General features: G+C 42.5%; 1 protein-coding gene across 3 annotated transcripts; it reads right to left on the bottom strand.

Moving 5' to 3' along the window:
* Positions 1-6,650: 6,650 nt before the first annotated feature.
* LOC118243045 lies at positions 6,651-12,660 on the bottom strand. Of its 3 annotated transcripts, none has more exons than XM_035536628.1 (5): positions 12,504-12,660; positions 10,351-10,416; positions 7,564-7,857; positions 7,408-7,449; positions 6,651-6,936 (listed from the first exon to the last, which is right to left on the bottom strand). In XM_035536628.1, exons 2-5 carry the CDS (start codon positions 10,403-10,405, stop codon positions 6,902-6,904), a joined length of 426 nt encoding a protein of 141 aa, XP_035392521.1. In that variant the 5' UTR covers positions 10,406-10,416; positions 12,504-12,660; the 3' UTR covers positions 6,651-6,901. The 3 variants fall into 3 exon arrangements, with proteins under 3 accessions (XP_035392521.1, XP_035392519.1, XP_035392520.1); XM_035536626.1 differs by having other exon boundaries at positions 6,651-7,121; positions 12,504-12,658; XM_035536627.1 differs by lacking the exon at positions 12,504-12,660 and adding an exon at positions 11,387-11,594 and having other exon boundaries at positions 6,651-7,121.
* Positions 12,661-19,470: the final 6,810 nt, after the last annotated feature.

The following is a 19,470-nucleotide window of genomic DNA, read 5'->3' as shown; positions in this document are numbered from 1 at the left end:
CAGTAGTAGCAGGATGGGGGTGAGCGCCTGTAGTAGCAGGATTGAGGCGAGTGTCTGTAGTAGCAGGATGGGGGTACGTGTCTGTAGTAGCAGGATGGCGAGAGTGTCTGTAGTAGCAGGATGGGGAGAGTGTCTGTAGTAGCAGGATGGAGGCGAGTGTCTGTAGTAGCAGGATGAGGGTGCGTGTCTGTAGTAGCAGGATGGGGAGAGTGTCTGTAGTAGCAGGATGGGGGTGAGTGCCTGTAGTAGCAGGATGGGGGTGAGTCCCTGTAGTAGCAGGATGGGGAGAGTGTCTGTAGTAGCAGGATGGGGAGAGTGTCAGTAGTAGCAGGATGGGGGTGAGTGTCTCTAGTAGCAGGATGGGGAGAGTGTCTGTAGTAGCAGGATGGGGAGAGTGTCTGTAGTAGCAGGATGGGGGTGAGTGTCTGTAGTAGCAGGATGGGGAGAGTGTCTGTAGTAGCAGGATGGGGAGAGTGTCTGTAGTAGCAGGATGGGGGTGAGTGTCTGTAGTAGCAGGATGGGGGTGCGTGTCTGTAGTAGCAGAATGGGGGTGAGTGTCTGTAGTAGCAGGATGGGGAGAGTATCTGTAGTAGCAGGATGGGGGTGAGTGTCTGTAGTAGCAGGATGGGGAGAGTGTCTGTAGTAGCAGGATGGGGGTGAGTGTCTGTAGTAGCAGGATGGGGGTGCGTGTCTGTAGTAGCAGAATGGGGGTGAGTGTCTGTAGTAGCAGGATGGGGAGAGTATCTGTAGTAGCAGGATGGGGGTGAGTGTCTGTAGTAGCAGGATAGGGATAGTGTCTGTAGTAGCAGGATGGGGGTGAGTGTCTGTAGTAGCAGGATGGGGAGAGTGTCTGTAGTAGCAGGATGGGGAGAGTATCTGTAGTAGCAGGATGGGGGTGAGTGTCTGTAGTAGCAGGATGGGGAGAGTGTCTGTAGTAGCAGGATGGGGGTGAGTGTCTGTAGTGTCTCTAACTACAGTGCCTCTAATGGCATAACAGTCCACAAGATAAAGTGCAGGTGTAAAACAGGGGTCATGTTCACTTAGCGCTGGGTGATGGGCTGAGTTTTGATGGTCCAGGTGAATGTAAGAGGGTTCAGTAGTCTGACTGCATCTGGGCAGAAGCTGCTGTGGAGTTTAGCAGTGGTGGAATGGACACCTCTGCTGTAAGACAAGAGGGTGGAGAGACTGTGGGTGGGGTGGGAGAGATCGTCCACAGTGAAGGAGGGTGGAGAGGCTGTGGGGGGGGTGGGTGTAGGTGTCTCGGTGCTATTACCCTGCCGACTGCTACCGGCATCCGGCAGCACTGAGCATGTGTACTTGTGTTTATGTTGTTCTTGTGTTTATTGTCATATGTCACCTCAGGTGGTGTGTGTTGGTCATTAGCAGCTACACCATCATGATGTTCATTATTTAAACCTGCTTTTGTTTCTATGACCTTGTCAGTCATTGAATGTTATGTTGGCATCTTTTGCACTTTTATATTAGATTTCATTTTTGCTCCTTTCATTGAACATTTCAGCTGGAGACCTGTACTACAGTACTACAGCACGTTAAATTACAAGCTGCAGCAGGGACCTTCATCAACAGAACAGTGATAAAGACACAGAGAGCCTTTTTATGAATGTCGTATTATACTCTGGAGCATTGCTTCTTCTTGAAGTTCCAAACCTAAATATACTGCATGATGTGAATGTCTTAACGAGTTACATTGAAGTTCTTAATAAGCCAACATCTTAATCAATGCATTTCAAACTTTGAAACAATTAATTAAATGATTTATTAGCATTAATAATGTTAGAAATTAACATATGGACAACTGTTGCTATTCTAACTTTTAACAATGTTATTAGTTCAGAGAGGTTTACTTCTCGTAGTACACACCACATGTACTACTAATGTTGTGTAGAATGTACTACACAACATTGACCAACAAGTACAGAAACAGCAGGATATCAAATCTATACAGGAGCAGGATGGAGGCGAGTATCTGTAGTAGCAGGATGGAGGCGAGTGTCTGTAGTAGCAGGATGGGGGTACGTGTCTGTAGTAGCAGGATGGCGAGAGTGTCTGTAGTAGCAGGATGGGGAGAGTGTCTGTAGTAGCAGGATGGAGGCGAGTGTCTGTAGTAGCAGGATGAGGGTGCGTGTCTGTAGTAGCAGGATGGGGAGAGTGTCTGTAGTAGCAGGATGGGGGTGAGTGCCTGTAGTAGCAGGATGGGGGTGAGTGCCTGTAGTAGCAGGATGGGGAGAGTGTCTGTAGTAGCAGGATGGGGAGAGTGTCAGTAGTAGCAGGATGGGGGTGAGTGTCTGTAGTAGCAGGATGGGGAGAGTATCTGTAGTAGCAGGATGGGGGTGAGTGTCTGTAGTAGCAGGATGGGGGTGCGTGTCTGTAATAGCAGGATGGAGGCGAGTGTCTGGAGTAGCAGGATGGGGGTGAGTGATTGTAGTAGCAGGATGGGGGAGAGTATCTGTAGTAGCAGGATGGGGGTGAGTGTCTGTAGTAGCAGGATGGGGGTGAGTGTCTGTAGTAGCAGGATGGGGAGAGTGTCTGTAGTAGCAGGATGGGGGTGAGTGTCTGTAGTGTCTCTAACTACAGTGCCTCTAATGGCATAACAGTCCACAAGATAAAGTGCAGGTGTAAAACAGGGGTCATGTTCACTTAGCGCTGGGTGATGGGCTGAGTTTTGATGGTCCAGGTGAATGTAAGAGGTAACAGCGGGTTCAGTAGTCTGACTGCATCTGGGCAGAAGCTGCTGTGGAGTTTAGCAGTGGTGGAATGGACACCTCTGCTGTAAGACAAGAGGGTGGAGAGACTGTGGGTGGGGTGGGAGAGATCGTCCACAGTGATGGAGGGTGGAGAGGCTGTGGGGGGGGTGGGTGTAGGTGTCTCGGTGCTATTACCCTGCCGACTGCTACCGGCATCCGGCAGCACTGAGCATGTGTACTTGTGTTTATGTTGTTCTTGTGTTTATTGTCATATGTCACCTCAGGTGGTGTGTGTTGGTCATTAGCAGCTACACCATCATGATGTTCATTATTTAAACCTGCTTTTGTTTCTATGACCTTGTCAGTCATTGAATGTTATGTTGGCATCTTTTGCACTTTTATATTAGATTTCATTTTTGCTCCTTTCATTGAACATTTCAGCTGGAGACCTGTACTACAGTACTACAGCACGTTAAATTACAAGCTGCAGCAGGGACCTTCATCAACAGAACAGTGATAAAGACACAGAGAGCCTTTTTATGAATGTCGTATTATACTCTGGAGCATTGCTTCTTCTTGAAGTTCCAAACCTAAATATACTGCATGATGTGAATGTCTTAACGAGTTACATTGAAGTTCTTAATAAGCCAACATCTTAATCAATGCATTTCAAACTTTGAAACAATTAATTAAATGATTTATTAGCATTAATAATGTTAGAAATTAACATATGGACAACTGTTGCTATTCTAACTTTTAACAATGTTATTAGTTCAGAGAGGTTTACTTCTCGTAGTACACACCACATGTACTACTAATGTTGTGTAGAATGTACTACACAACATTGACCAACAAGTACAGAAACAGCAGGATATCAAATCTATACAGGAGCAGGATGGAGGCGAGTATCTGTAGTAGCAGGATGGAGGCGAGTGTCTGTAGTAGCAGGATGGGGGTGAGTGATTGTAGTAGCAGGATGGGGGTGAGTGTCTGTAGTAGCAGGATGGAGGCGAGTGTCTGTAGTAGCAGGATGGGGAGAGTGTCTGTAGTAGCAGGATGGAGGCGAGTGTCTGTAGTAGCAGGATGGGGAGAGTGTCTGTAGTAGCAGGATGGAGGCGAGTGTGTGTAGTAGCAGGATGGGGAGAGTGTCTGTAGTAGCAGGATGGGGAGAGTGTCTGTAGTAGCAGGATGGGGGTGAGTGCCTGTAGTAGCAGGATGGGGAGAGTGTCAGTAGTAGCAGGATGGGGGTGAGTGTCTGTAGTAGCAGGATGGGGAGAGTGTCAGTAGTAGCAGGATGGGGGTGAGCGCCTGTAGTAGCAGGATTGAGGCGAGTGTCTGTAGTAGCAGGATGGGGGTACGTGTCTGTAGTAGCAGGATGGCAAGAGTGTCTGTAGTAGCAGGATGGGGAGAGTGTCTGTAGTAGCAGGATGGAGGCGAGTGTCTGTAGTAGCAGGATGAGGGTGCGTGTCTGTAGTAGCAGGATGGGGAGAGTGTCTGTAGTAGCAGGATGGGGGTGAGTGCCTGTAGTAGCAGGATGGGGGTGAGTGTCTGTAGTAGCAGGATGGGGAGAGTGTCAGTAGTAGCAGGATGGGGGTGAGTGTCTCTAGTAGCAGGATGGGGAGAGTGTGCAGTAGCAGGATGGGGAGAGTGTCTGTAGTAGCAGGATGGGGGTGAGTGTCTGTAGTAGCAGGATGGGGAGAGTGTCTGTAGTAGCAGGATGGCGAGAGTGTCTGTAGTAGCAGGATGGGGAGAGTGTCTGTAGTAGCAGGATGGAGGCGAGTGTCTGTAGTAGCAGGATGAGGGTGCGTGTCTGTAGTAGCAGGATGGGGAGAGTGTCTGTAGTAGCAGGATGGGGGTGAGTGCCTGTAGTAGCAGGATGGGGGTGAGTGCCTGTAGTAGCAGGATGGGGAGAGTGTCTGTAGTAGCAGGATGGGGAGAGTGTCAGTAGTAGCAGGATGGGGGTGAGTGTCTCTAGTAGCAGGATGGGGAGAGTGTCTGTAGTAGCAGGATGGGGAGAGTGTCTGTAGTAGCAGGATGGGGGTGAGTGTCTGTAGTAGCAGGATGGGGAGAGTGTCTGTAGTAGCAGGATTGGGAGAGTGTCTGTAGTAGCAGGATGGGGGTGAGTCTCTGTAGTAGCAGGATGGGGGTGAGTCTCTGTAGTAGCAGGATGGGGGTGAGTGTCTGTAGTAGCAGGATGGGGGTGAGTGTCTGTAGTAGCAGGATGGGGGTGAGTGTCTGTAGTAGCAGGATGGGGGTGAGTGTCTGTAGTAGCAGGATGGGGGTGAGTGTCTGTAGTGTCTCTAACTACAGTGCCTCTAATGGCATAACAGTCCACAAGATAAAGTGCAGGTGTAAAACAGGGGTCATGTTCACTTAGCGCTGGGTGATGGGCTGAGTTTTGATGGTCCAGGTGAATGTAAGAGGTAACAGCGGGTTCAGTAGTCTGACTGCATCTGGGCAGAAGCTGCTGTGGAGTTTAGCAGTGGTGGAATGGACACCTCTGCTGTAAGACAAGAGGGTGGAGAGACTGTGGGTGGGGTGGGAGAGATCGTCCACAGTGATGGAGGGTGGAGAGGCTGTGGGGGGGGGTGGGTGTAGGTGTCTCGGTGCTATTACCCTGCCGACTGCTACCGGCATCCGGCAGCACTGAGCATGTGTACTTGTGTTTATGTTGTTCTTGTGTTTATTGTCATATGTCACCTCAGGTGGTGTGTGTTGGTCATTAGCAGCTACACCATCATGATGTTCATTATTTAAACCTGCTTTTGTTTCTATGACCTTGTCAGTCATTGAATGTTATGTTGGCATCTTTTGCACTTTTATATTAGATTTCATTTTTGCTCCTTTCATTGAACATTTCAGCTGGAGACCTGTACTACAGTACTACAGCACGTTAAATTGGATTAATGATAAATTAAACTGATGTCTGAATGACAGTAAAGTTGACTGACTGACTATACAAGTAGTGCTCAGCTGAATGAAATTACATTTCTCCAAACTCCGATGTGCAAATATACATAAAGGTAAATACACGAGAAAAGAATATTAGTCAAAATAGACAAAACAGACACCTCAAGGGGGCATCTTCAGGGTCTTCATCTACACGCACTGTCATCAAGGGGGCATCTTCAGAACCTACATCTACACACTGTTGTCAAGGGGGCATCTTCAGAGTCTGTAGCTACACACTGAAAGAGACGTGTTCCAGAGCAGGAGGATCACACATTTCCTGAAACCGTAAAACAGCCTCTACTGAAGCACTGTGCTCTTCTCATGACTTTGCAGTGTTATCAGGCAGCATAGCAACACCACGACATTATTATAATAATTAGAGTAATTATAAATAGGTCAAGTATAAAATGAAAAAAGTGATTAAAACAAGCTTTTGCATAGTTTCTTTTGTGACCTCCACCATGACTTCCATGTATTTCAGAGGGTTCTCTGCCATCCCAGGCCCTGCATTTAATTTAATTAATGATTGTGAAAAAAAAATTAATTAAAAAAAAAAACCACTACAAAATGTTTATAAATAAATGTACAGTTTAAAAATATTCATCTTTTAATGCAGTGTTCCTACTGATACTACACTGAGAATGTTTTAAGCAAAACTGTTGGAGTTGTATGATGACCATATAATATCATCCCTTCATTTCAGCCCGTTGCATAACCACAGATGTGAGATGCTAAGAAGGTCCCACAGAAGCTATCAGGTCCTGCTTTGGGTACCATCCCTACACAGGCCGCATTTTATTTCAGCTCGATGCAGTATCTTTGAAATTTCCACATACCAAGTTGAGCTGGAGCTAAATGAGCTAAAATGAAAGAACAATAAGTTAATCATTTAGAAATATTTACAATTTGTTAGATTTCTTTACATATTCATAAGATTCTGTTCAGTATGAAAAATTCAACATAAAACTGCAAGTCATTATATTAAAACGATTTATTAGTATTTTTAAGAATCAAACAGTAATTGTACATTAAACATTTGTCTTTACGACTTTTTTAAAATGAACTTATAAAGTTGTTATAATTGAATGAGCTCTGCTCTGATCGGTTGGTTTGTGGCGAGGCTTCACGATGGTCCAAGAAACAAAAGATCACTATGTGATTTGTCACTAAGTGAGGAATGAACCATGTGTTCACGTCCTTCAAATGGTATAAAACCTTAAAGCGCTGTCGTCAAGGCGGCGTCTTCAGAGTCTGCAGCTGCACACTGAAAGGTGTGTTCCTGGGCAGAAGGATCACATGTTCCCGCAACCGTACAACAGCTTCTGCTAAAGCACTGTGCTCCTCTCCTGACTTTTTTTAAACAGTGTTTTATCAGGCAGCATAGCAACACCACGACAACCACAACAATCACAAACATCCCCATGAGCCAGATGTAGTCTCTGTACACCCAGCTCTCATTTACACCTGAACAGAGAAACAGATCCTTCAGCATTTTACATTTAAATACTAAACCTCAGACTACACATGCAGCAAAATAATGTGTTAGAGCAAATTCTATTTATGTGGTTTCACTGTTATCTGGTAGGCATATAAATAAATAAGCATATGTGAGAGGAAAACTAACTATAGGAAAAGGTCACATTACTGTTCAGGTAATGAGCTTTAAAAATTATTCACACCATTAGTTGTCTTAACGCATATAGTTCTATATGAAGAACATGTAAAACAGCAGATTATAATAAATACTCACCGTTTACTGGAGGCAAAGTTGTTGTGGTGTTTGTGTTGTTTCCTACAATGACACCAGACTTATTAGCAAACAAATCACATGGATAGAAACATTACTAACAGAATGAAATAGACACAGACAGAACCACCAAATGGAGCCATAAAGGAGGACGCTTACCTTCAACCTGTAGTTGGAGATTACAGATTTCTAGACCATCACAATTGCAGGTGTAAAAGTCACCCTTGGTGAAATCAGCATCAGTGATAGTGAGCGAGAGATCTCCCTTCAGGTACTGCTCATGAGACATGTGAAATCCGTGCTCTGACTGGCAGGAAGTCTGGTCACACTGAGCCAGAATGTCATGTGGTTTATCGAATAAAGTCCATGAAACCAAAGCACAGTCAGGCTCTTTACATGGGAGAGTAGCATCATGACGCTTCACCTTCACTGTAGCTGACTCAGAAGGAAGAACTAGAAAAGAGGGAACACAGAACTCTGTTAAACAGCACACATTCAACAGCACATTATACTTTGTTCAGCTGATAGAGCTGAACCAGCCTTAAATATGCATCACATTAGCAGTACGTGTTAAAATGTTTAGGAATTTCATCTCACTACAGGCCACTGTAAGAGAAACATGATTGCTCTGCAGAGCCCACCAAACAAGAGACAGAGAGAGTGGGTGGAGAGAACAAGGAGAAACTGCGTCTCTCCAGCTTTAGATTTGATTAAGAAGGAAAAAAATTCAATTTAGTACCTCCTAGATAGAAATTTAAACCATTACAAGAGACAACTTGCAACCCTGGTTACCCATGCAGTGGTGCCAGCAGAAAATATTTAGTGGGGGGAGCAGATGGGGCCCCTGAACATCTTGTGATGGTACAATAAAAAGGCCTTACAGCATAGAGGAACTTCAGGGCACAAGCTAATATCACCATTATAGTGTGCAATAAATTACATAATGTTTAATTCCTTATCAAATTATAATGTTCACATGAGATCAGCCAAGGAATCATTAATTAATGCATGAAATTGCAATTTGAATGAATCAATCACCAATAAACCAAGAGTATGGGTTGCTTAAAACAAATATTAAATGAGTAGCTGAAAATAAAGGTTTAACTTATTTGTAAATATCTTCCTCAGACTCCTGGACATATCTTTTCCTTTCATTCAATTCAAACTTCTGTACCTTTGCAAGCTTAACATTAATTACAAATGCGGAGCTTGGACTGTCAGTATATGGGTGAAAATATACCGAGAAAAGAGAGAGAGCCCAAATACAGACTACAGAAGCTGCATAAAGCCTCAGTACAGGCTACAGAATCCATAGAACTGTACATGTAATCCCAGTAAATACCACAATTTCAGTTTACCTGGTAGCTATGAACAATATTATTAATAATATTAATGGCCTTCATCAGTTCTGTCTTTAACGCCGGTACAGGAGAGGAGTGCTAGCGCTACCGCTACTGCTACCGTTGACAAGTTTAGATGAGGAATTCAAATGTGTCAAGGCAAGTTGCAAGATGACTGTTAGGATCAAAGGATGAAGTGATGAAACCAGCAGCACCAGTGACAAAAGCAGGGTGGAAGTGGAATCCACGAACGACAGTGCAGCTCACCAAGAGTTCAACAGAATTAAGGCAATTCATTGGACAGGTGCAATGTGGGAAGTCAGGCCTTGGATCAGGTGATTAACACATCACCAGAAAGAAAGTGAATGATGGTGAGCTTTATCCCTGAACAGGAAGATGGGCGTCCTGCAGCAACAGCATTACAAGGACCAGTGGCTCCGATAGTTAAGCGTGAAGAGGAAAATACCCTGGCAAGAGCTGTGGGCCATGGATGCAAGTCCAATCATGCTCTTACTTGGAGCAGCTTACAACACCCTTCCAACTCCACAAAACCTTGGACAGTGGTAGTCCAGGACTAGAAGTGCAAATTATTTTCAGGGGTTGGCACAGTGAAGCATAGTTCATGAACATGCAAGTTAGCTTGTCACAGGGTTGATATAGATGGAGACACATTCAACTGCTTGTAGTGTTAGCGTGTTTGAGAGTAAACGGCTAGAGGTTAACTCGTTGCCGAGTGGTATTGCTAATAAAGCAATTAAGTTTGTATGAGAAGGAGGGCATGTTGGAGAAGGAGCACTGGCTTTAAATACTGATAGGCGGGGTGAAGCACGAGACTGGAAATTGCTTATGGACGTAGGTAGAAAACTACAGGTCCCAGAGTGTAGCGTGCTAACTATGCTGAGGCCCGACATGCTGTACTCAGAAAATAAAAGGATAGTTTATTTTATAGAGCTTACAATTCCATTTGAATATGCAGTGGATGAAGCTATTTGAAAGGAAAAAAGGTGAAGTATGCAGATTTGGTGGCTGAGTTGAAAGAACGCAGGTGTCAAGCACATATCAGAGCTGTAGAGATGGGTGTCAGACCAGCAGAGGTGTGTGTAGCAAAGTCTGCCACATCATTTCTTGTGCAGTTCAGCCTAAGAGGATAAGAATAAGAGGAGCTCAGTGTGTTTGGGGTAATGCCCCAAAAAGGTGGAGTGGCTGAGGTTTTATGTCATGGCCTAAAGTTGCTAGTGGCATCGTGTTAAGAGGTTCAGCTGGGAGGCCAAACAGCACTGTTGAGCCTCCTGGGAGTGTCATGGTCTTAATTCAACCAATCACAGACGAAGGGAGGTGCCTACCTGATGACCCCTGAAAAGAGCTCACAATGTTGGGAATTCTGGAGAGAGGGGTGTAAGCAGGTCCCTATGTGAAGCACTAATGATGGTCTATTGGCACAGGACAGTCAACACCCTATACTGCGTGTATATACACTTGCTGTAGGTTATGAACACTAGCTAGCCAATTTACCACCAGAAGTAAATTCTCAACCTGTGGGAAACACCTTCAGTTGGGGTGACCAGGAATTTTAGCATGGTGTCCGCAGAGCCCTGGCCAAACTTACCAGCTAAGGTCAGTAGCCCAACCAGGACTCTTCTCAGGATACGGCAGGTGTGCATTTCTATGACACCTGTGAAGAGAAACACATGCCACTGAGGTTAAATTCTGGTGGCAGAACATCAGTTTAACTACAAGGCTGAATTTGGGCCCTTATTTGCCATCTTGTTTGAGTGTAGGAAACGCCTACCCTGTTTCAAGACATTTCCCCTTGGTGCATTAAACTGCACCAACGGGCCCGCTAGCATGCTCAAATAAATTACCATTTCTGAGTACAAATACCATTCCTGAGTACAAATACAAGTACCTGCTAACCGATTTTCAGCCGTCTACATGCATTCGTTAGCCAGAAATTGCACACTGAAGACGGGTACATTTCCACAACAACGTGCCTGTCCTTTTAAGTCGCCTTTTAAAACATTCTTCCGGTATAAGAACTTCAGAAAATTCAATTACCATCAAAACAACTGCATGACATGTTTAAATGATATACGGAGTGTTAGTAAAGTTCTTTGCGTAAAAACACCCGTTCGGTTCCTTCGTAAGCAAACCCAAAATACGCAGCCTTTGGCTAACTGAAAATAGACGCGACTATCAGTTACTTCCAGGTGTTTCCAAGGCAATCGGCGGGATGGCAGCAGTTACATCAACTAGAGGAGGCTTGGACGAAAACGTAGACCCCTCACTTGCCTTATTTAGTCATCCCTTTAAACAAGGTAGATATGTTTAATTCAGCTGTGGCACACATTTCTTTTAGATTTTGCAGAAACGTAACCTTTCGTGAAACTACCTAGGAGAAAGTAACAAGCCTACAGTGTACAGCCAGCCTCGCACATTTACAGACAGCTACACAGCCGAGGATTTACTAAGTGTAGATGACATGACCGCAGTAATGTTTTCGAGAGAACAATAAAATACGTTACTAGCTCGGCAAGTGACGGCGTTTTGTTTTTGGCCGCTTTCGGAGTAAAATTTGTTAGAGAACTTACTGCCCGTTAGACGCATCAGCCTGAGTTCAAACAGTAAACGTAGAGCGAACTTACTTTCTCCTCGTAGAACTCTTCTTGATCTTCTTGTGTGTTTACTTTCTCTAAATACGATTAAAGATTATCCCACTTTATTTGTTCCTGAAGCAGAAACGCAATTTGTGTGTCGAAAAGTTGCCTTTGCGCGTCGCTAAGCCTCCTACCCTCTGCGCATCTAGAGACGGCTGCTCATCCTCAACTCACATTTTTTAGAAATCTGACAACTGCTCCATAGCACAACAGGCTTCCTGTTGCAGAGGAACTATGCAGCAGTGAACTCTGAAGAGCGGAAGCCAGGCAGACCCACCCAGTTTTGTGGTTAACTTGCTGTTTTATCCTCTACATGACAGGCTCGCTCTTGGAGTATTGTAGACAGTTCATACATGAACTGTAAAAACATCCAAAGCTCATAACGCGTTACTAAAGAACTCAATAACGATAAAAGACGAGCTGGGTCCAGTTATGTCCGTCATGCACAGTACAAACCAAAAAAACCCAAACAAGCAAGCAAACAAAAAAAAAAAAACTGTTAATAGCTCGGTAAGTGACGGCGTTTTGTTTTTGCCGCTTGTGGAGTAAAATTTGTTAGAGACCTTACTGCCCGTTAGGCGCATCAACCTGAGCTCAAACAGTAAACGTAGCTCGAATTTCCTTTCTCCTCGTAGAAATCTTCTTGATCTTCTCGTGTCTTTACCTTCTCTGAATACGATTAAACATTACCCCAGTCTATTTGTTCCTGAAGCAGAAACGTGATTTGTGTCTAAAAGTTGCCTTTGCGCGTCGCTAAGTCAGATAACTTCTGCCCCTGGGTCACCCAGAGCCACCGCGCGTATATGAGAGTTCAGAAACCAAACATTTAGGGTGGAGGTGCCTGAATGGCTCAGTTCAGCTGTGTCCACTTGAACGAGGCTGATTCTGGTATGTGGCTGATGCCGTTACCAGCTCACACTAGCGTCTGTTTAGCTGGGGTAGGTAAACTACTTGGGTAACTCGCCATGATTGTGTTTTTTGGTTTTTGCTTCAACGTTCCTCCAACAGGAAATGAAGACTGCCCCGTAGAATTACTGAAACCAGTAACGTAGCCAACTAACTTTAGCTAGCGGGTTATGAGAAGACAAATCTGGACCGAACTTACCTTTTCCTTGTAGAAATCCTCATGATATCGCTTCTTGAAGTTCTCTGATTACGGTGAAATATTATTCCTCCGTACATTTTTTTCCCTGAAGAAGAAACGCTACTACTGCCTGCCTGACGTCCTTGCTTCCGGAGTGAAGAAGCAAACCACCAGTGTCGCGCTAAATATCGCGAGTGCTGGCTGGCAAACTAAGGGACCGTCTACGATGATTTTCTACAAAGTAGTGTTACAGAACCACCTACTATGTGGAAAATCAAAGCTGCGTAATCTAATAGTCCTAACGTTGAGGTACGGCACTTATTCCGTTCGTTTTGCGACCTAAATTATGCACACACATCTCAATAAAAGCGTTCGCCCCTACAACAGTGCAAACATTTACCAGCAATAAGTTGTTATTTAGGTATTCTGAAAATTCAGTTTACCACCTTCCTTATCCTGCCTCCCATAGAAATACCCAAATGTCACAGTGAGAACCTGCCTGATTTGGACTGCGCATGTGCAGAACATCACACTATATTACATTTGCCCTCTCATCGTTGTCCGAGATCAGGCCCATGACAACAGTGTCGTCAGCAAACTTGACAATGATGGAGCTGGAAGTAGCTGTGAAGTCGTAGGTGTACAGTGAGTAACGCAGGGGGCTTAGGACACAACCCTGAGGAGCTCCAGTGCTGAGGGTGAGGGTGGGTGAGGCACAGTTGCCCACCCGTACTGATTGTGGTCTGTCTGTTAGGAAGTTGGAGATACAGTCGCACAGGGATGTATGCAGTCCTAGATCCCCCAACTTAGTAGTGAGTAGGGAGGGGATGATAGTGTTAAATGCTGAACTGTAGTCGACAAACAGCATTTTAACATAATTGCCCCTCCCTTTGTCCAGGTGGGTCAGTGTGGTGTGGAGCAGATGTGCAATTGCATCATCAATGGAGCGGTTGTGGCGGTATGCAAACTGCAGTGGGTCCATGTGAAGATGTGATGAAATCTCTGACTAGCTTTTCAAAGCACTTCATCACGACTGATGTGAGGGCAACAGGGCGGTAGTCATTGAGGCCAGAGGGTCGAGGTTTCATCGGGACACGGACGATGGTGGATCGCTTGAAGCTGGATGGGACGATACCGAGCGTCAGGGAGAGATTGAAGATGTCAGTGAATACCGGTGCTAGCTGGTCTGCGCAGGCTTTGAGGACTCTCCCGTCTGGTCCCGCCGCCTTCCTGGTATTCACCCTTTTAAACACTCTCCTCACGTCACTCTCCGTGATGATGAGAGGGCGCTGTTCTATGGAAATAGAAATAGGGTTCAACATTTTGTATTGGTGCTAAGACAGACACACAGTAGTGACAAAGTGTTTAACCTATAGATAGCAACACATTGCAGAATATGCGTCTTTCATTTTGTTGTGTTTCTGCCAATCCCACTATTTATTTAGAGATTCTACTGAAGCCAGCTTTGTCTTGACTTTTGTCTGCGCTATGGCTTCATATTATTTATTTTAATTTGAAATACTGTTTTAAATCCATTTTTGTTCATATAGATGTGCAGGTCATTGAGAATCCACTTGTGCCTGCTAAATAAGTACTGTTTTCACATGGTGACAAGTTGGCAATGTTGTGTAAGTCATATATGTGTGTTTTATTTTAACAATCAATGTTTAGCTATAGCAGGAACACCAGAAATGAAGTAAAAGAGAGGAGATAATTGTTTGCAAAACATGAGTGAATAGCATAGATTCACAATGCCAATCAAAATATTACTAGAACATTAGCTACCAACCACTGAAAAAAAAGATAATTGCAATTTTGGCAATGCACAACACATTCAGGGCCCTTTAACTTATCCAACACATCAGAGTGGCCCACATGGATCTGACAGTAAATCTCAACTGCTTATTAAAAACAAAAGAACACCAGGTGAAATCTTGGCCATGGGAGATGATGCAGACAGTATTCTCTGTATGTCAATGACTGAGTTAGACAAAAAAGAATCAAAAGTATGAGAGACATGACAAAAAAAACTGTCAACCAAATCAAACAGAACCTGTACAATTAGACCATGGTAGATGTCTTGTAGGGAAGAAGTTTTCATGGAAAAAACTCCCATGTAGAGACACCATGTGCCATAAATGTTGCATAAAAAATCCCTTTGCTGGTGCATGCTGCTCACTCTTTGTGTCTCAGGGTGAGTGTGACACATACTATGAGGACTACCCTTCACTTGGAGAAGTGTCCTCAGCTACTACTGAGTAGTTGTGCTGTGTACAGAATCAAGCATTTAACTCTCTTCATCCTCTTTTTGAACCTCTAGAGATCAAATTCAAGGAAGTAGAGCAGGTTGAAGCCTATAAATATCTGCACACAGAAATAGATGAGTTTTTGTCCTTCTCCCAAAATGAAGATTTTGTATATATGAAATATCAACAATGCTTAATTCATTGACACCTGGGCATATTGACTTCTGTTTAAAATCCCTTGTTGAATCAGATCAACTTTGCAATATTACATCCTAGTGCAACTTTCTCACTGCCAAGAGTAAAACCAGGTGAGAATAAATAATTAGAAAGGCAAAGTCCACTATCAGAGCTGTACAGATGGTGTGTTGAGAGGAAAGATGCTGCTTCCATAATAAAGGACCCTACACATCCCCTTCACTGCTCCTTTCAGTGACTCCCATTGTGCCGTCACTATAAAGTTTCACTGGCAACAGCAAATGATTTTAAAAGTGAAAAAAGAATACTGTTATTTTGAACTTGCAATCAGAGACCAGCATCTTCATAATGAATTTGCTCTCTTAAAATTATGGTGATCAAACTGATGTGATAGTAAAATGTACAGTTTGCTTTCAATTGGGCATTCCTGATGCACGGTACATGAAAAGACCAAGTGTAAATAGTCTTAATTTATTCATATATCCCTTCCTGCTCCACTGGCACTTGTCTCTCATTGTAATACATCATTGTTTTTATAAGTACAGAGATTGGTGGTGCTTATATATTGTGCATAAGCAGGATTTGGTTCAGTATGAATGAAACTTGGAAAAGCTGATTAAACCCAGCAAGCATTCATTTTGGAATACTTCATACTTGTTATGCAACTTTGATCATTTAGATAATATATTGCACGTCCAACCTTCACCACTGCAGCTTTTTAGTATCTGAATCTAAATGAATTCACTGAGTCTAAATGCCACATTAGGCACAAATGCTGCTATTTCCACAAATAATAAAGTTTCCCCTCGTGTTGTAAATGGAGATTCTAATACCTTCATCATTTCATATTAACAGCAAAACCCAAACCAACTGTGAAGGTTAAGCCTCAGACGTCTGTCTACACTGGAGACACTGTTACTCTAAGCTGTGAGGTACAGCAGTCTACTGGATGGATGTTTTTATGGTACATTTACCCTCAGCAGCCAAAATCATGGACCACTGTAACAAAAAGCAATATAATGATTGTGACAGTCTCTGAAGAAGGAACTTCAGAATATAATTGCAGAGCAGGAAGGGGACAATACTACACACATTACAGTGACGTAGTCAAGATAACAGCAGCTGGTAAGTCATGTTTTACATTTTCATCTGCATAGTGATTTATGTTTCTGCACTTTTGCCTCTACAAGCCCCTCTGCCACTCTCTTCTTCATTTTGTATTTCTCCTGTCCTGTATTTATTATTGTTTATTTAATGTTTATTTAATGACATTTTTGCACTACATTGGAGTGTTTGCACTTGTGTAGCATGTTGTCTGTTGCACTGTTGTTTTGTGTTGCACCATGGTCCTGGAGGAACATTGTCTCATTTTTGTTGTGTACTTGTATATAGCTGAAATGACAATAAAACCTCTTTGAACTTTGAACTTTGAAGTCACACACATGCATCAGTGTTGAGATTTCATAAATAAGCAAAGGCAGTATTCTGATATTTGATGTTGTAAATTGACGGAGATATAAATGTAACTGTTAAATGTAGACCACGTGTACCTAATAATGGGTATATTATTTAACCCCATACACTACACTGTGAGATACAGAATAGCAGTACTATAAGTTAAGGAATAATAAAGCAATCTATGTTCTATGAGATCTATGAGATATTAACACTTTCATAAATTGTCCATCCAAAGTGATAAGAATTTGGCACCACCCTGATTACCAGGGAAAATGAAATCATTTAAATTAATGTATTAATGATTATTAATTCAGTCTCAACCCATAAAGGTCACCACTTCGATAACATGATGTCTCATCTACCAAAAAGTAGAATACCACTCTTTACTCACAAGAGTTATTTCTAAGGGTATATTTATTGGATAAACAGAGATAGGAGAACATGCATATAAATCATTGATTAAGATTCTACTAATGACCAGAGGTACTGAGTTCACTAAAATCGCTGTAGTACAAAATACGTAACAAACACTGTAATGGAAACAAATTAACCCAAAGTAGATTCATGTGGACTGAAGTGGCTAACTGATAAATAAAGAAAAAGAATGGAAAGAAAATCAAATCTGTTTAAGTAACCTGTGAGAGTGGTTAACTGGGCAGAGCATGCTTATCAAACAATACCAAACAACATTCGTTTTGAGAGAGCGTGACAAAGTATAACTGGAAGACTTAGAAGAGTTAGACAACTTATTGAGACAACCTGAGAGAGAACTAATTAGGACTGAAGAGGCTGCTTAGCAGATGAAAGGAAGGAGTTAACTGACCAGTTTTGATGTATAAACAGTTAAATTAACTATTTATATCAGCTGGTAACATAAAAAGGAAATGTCTGTCCTTATGAGTCATTAGGCTCGACAATGTCAAACCATCTGGATAGCACTGAGAGAGAGAGTCCATTTTCCGTTATATCATCTGGATGGCCTTTAGAGAGAGTCTGTTTTCTAGTGCATTGACCCTGCATGAGTGATATAGGCCACTGACAATGAAATGACCAGGTTTTCTTGACCCATGGGATTGGAGTTAGGAGCTGGTTCAGTTAGAGTCAGAGGCCTTTTAGGTTAGGCCTTTCAGAAACAGGAGCTTTGGTATCAGTGGTTATGTGACCCATCCTTGCTCTTAATGACTGTTATAGAGGTTATTGGCTTAGTTTAAAAAGAAAAGTTTAACTCTTGATTTCTTCTTTGTTACATGCTCCTGGTTGATGGCAAGACAACAGGTTGTAACAGTCCTATGAGGTGTGTGTGTGTGTGTGTGTGTGTGTGTGTGTGTGTGTGTGTGTGTGTGTGTGTGTGTGTTCGTCAATTTGGCACGCCCAAATTGGCAGACATCAATGGTGAGAGCACATGGTTTAAGGAATGAGAGAAAATCTTGAGTGGTCAAGAAGTACAGGTGAACATTGTGGACGGTGCCAAAGAAACAAAAATAATAAAAGATCTTCCCTGCCTACCATATACCTTTCCAGTATTGGGTTATTTTGGCCTTGTTCCCAACAGGTTCCCAAGAGGTTTTCTCTAAACCTCTCTAAAAAGATTTTTTTTTTTTAATTAAAAAAAAAGATCTATCTATGTAGATCTATCTATGAGTTCACACTGTATATTTTTTATAGAAAGACACCAAATGCATTATTTGTGTACAGATGCAAATAAGGTAGGTACTATACTAGGTTGCTAGGTAGATAGCTAATGTTATTGTTAACATAGATATATAGCTAGCTAGCTAATATTAATTCTGTATTAATATTAATACAGAAAACACCTTAGTTAATTGTGTTAACATTAGAAAAATCCTCCATCATGATTCACAAACATTTAAATAATAAAGCAGTGCTAACTATAGCCAAAAAATAAAGGTGCACTTCATAGTTTAGCGAAATGTAGCGAGGTAGCTAGTTTGTAGATTGTAAAGCGCCTTTTGGTATTAGAAAGGCACTATATATGTGTAAATAATATTAATGATAATATCAAATTAAGACTCACATATCATGTGTTACCATCCATGGAAGTGAAAGAATGACAGTTTGCTGCCCATCACTCGTATCATAATATGCATTGATAAATAAAGCCCACTCTATAGATGATTTTAAAAAAAGATATTCACAAATACATTTTGGAAGGAAACCTTTGATTTATTTCAGTACTGAAGCTGGAAAGGTTTACATAAAACTGTGTGGAAAAGTGTAACATAAAACAAGCAGATAATTTGTATTGTAACCATTATAAACACATCACATATTTCTCATGTTTGCACAACCAAAACATTATTTTCTGTGTTTTTCAAAATACACATGTGTTTAATGTGTAGAAAATTTTAGATTTTTTCTTGAAAGGTATTTCATTATGTTTTTCATATAAAAGCACAACATTGAAAATAAAACAGTTTTAAAACTCCTTTGGCTGTGAATTAAGTTGCATGGCAGTAATGACATGGTGTTCTGATAATGAAAATGTTTTGGTGATGATATCAGTGAAAAACTGGCAATTTAAAATACAATAAAAACACACCAAATCAAATGTAACCAACATCATACTAAAACAGCAGAAAATGTAATTATTGCACATTTCTCTAAGGAGAAAAAATGGTAGTCCATATAGTTGGCATGTTTGGGTTAATACTTTAGCTAAACAATACTCAGCAATGTAACGGCTCGAATGCCGCAGGTCAAGCAGCAGGTCGCTCAGACTCCCTCGACGGTAATAGACATTTATTGAGAAACACAGAAGACAAGGGCACTCAAACTGTGAGAACGAAGCACATGAAACATCATGAACACTAACACTAACGAGCGACGACAAACGTACTTATACATGTTCAACGACTGACAAAACTGCATGTGCCAACATCAGTTTAAATATACACAACCGATACACACTAAACCATGTGCAGGTGTGTGCAGACACCAGAGGTGAGGCTCCAAACAAGAACAATAACAGGGAATTCCCACTGCAGGCTGCGGGCTGAACCATGTGACCAGTGCAAAGAGCAGCAGTCTGTGATAAGCAACTCACATCTAGCCGTCAAGGAGCTGCACTG

Source organism: Electrophorus electricus, chromosome 19 (assembly GCF_013358815.1).
Source record: "Electrophorus electricus isolate fEleEle1 chromosome 19, fEleEle1.pri, whole genome shotgun sequence".
NCBI classification, from domain to species: domain Eukaryota; kingdom Metazoa; phylum Chordata; class Actinopteri; order Gymnotiformes; family Gymnotidae; genus Electrophorus; species Electrophorus electricus.
Note: the sequence above shows the minus strand (reverse complement) of the source record. Positions and strands in the feature narration are given on the sequence as shown.

Coding starts and splice junctions, on each gene's coding strand:
- LOC118243045 (XM_035536626.1), bottom strand. CDS start 10,405: ATGCACACCTGCCGTATCCTGAGAAGAGTCCTGGTTGGGCTACTGACC. Junction 7,858..10,350: donor TGGGCTACTGACCTTAGCTG/GTAAGTTTGGCC, acceptor CCTCTTTTCTAG/TTCTTCCTTCTGAGTCAGCT. Junction 7,122..7,407: donor AACTTTGCCTCCAGTAAACG/GTGAGTATTTAT, acceptor TTCTCTGTTCAG/GTGTAAATGAGAGCTGGGTG.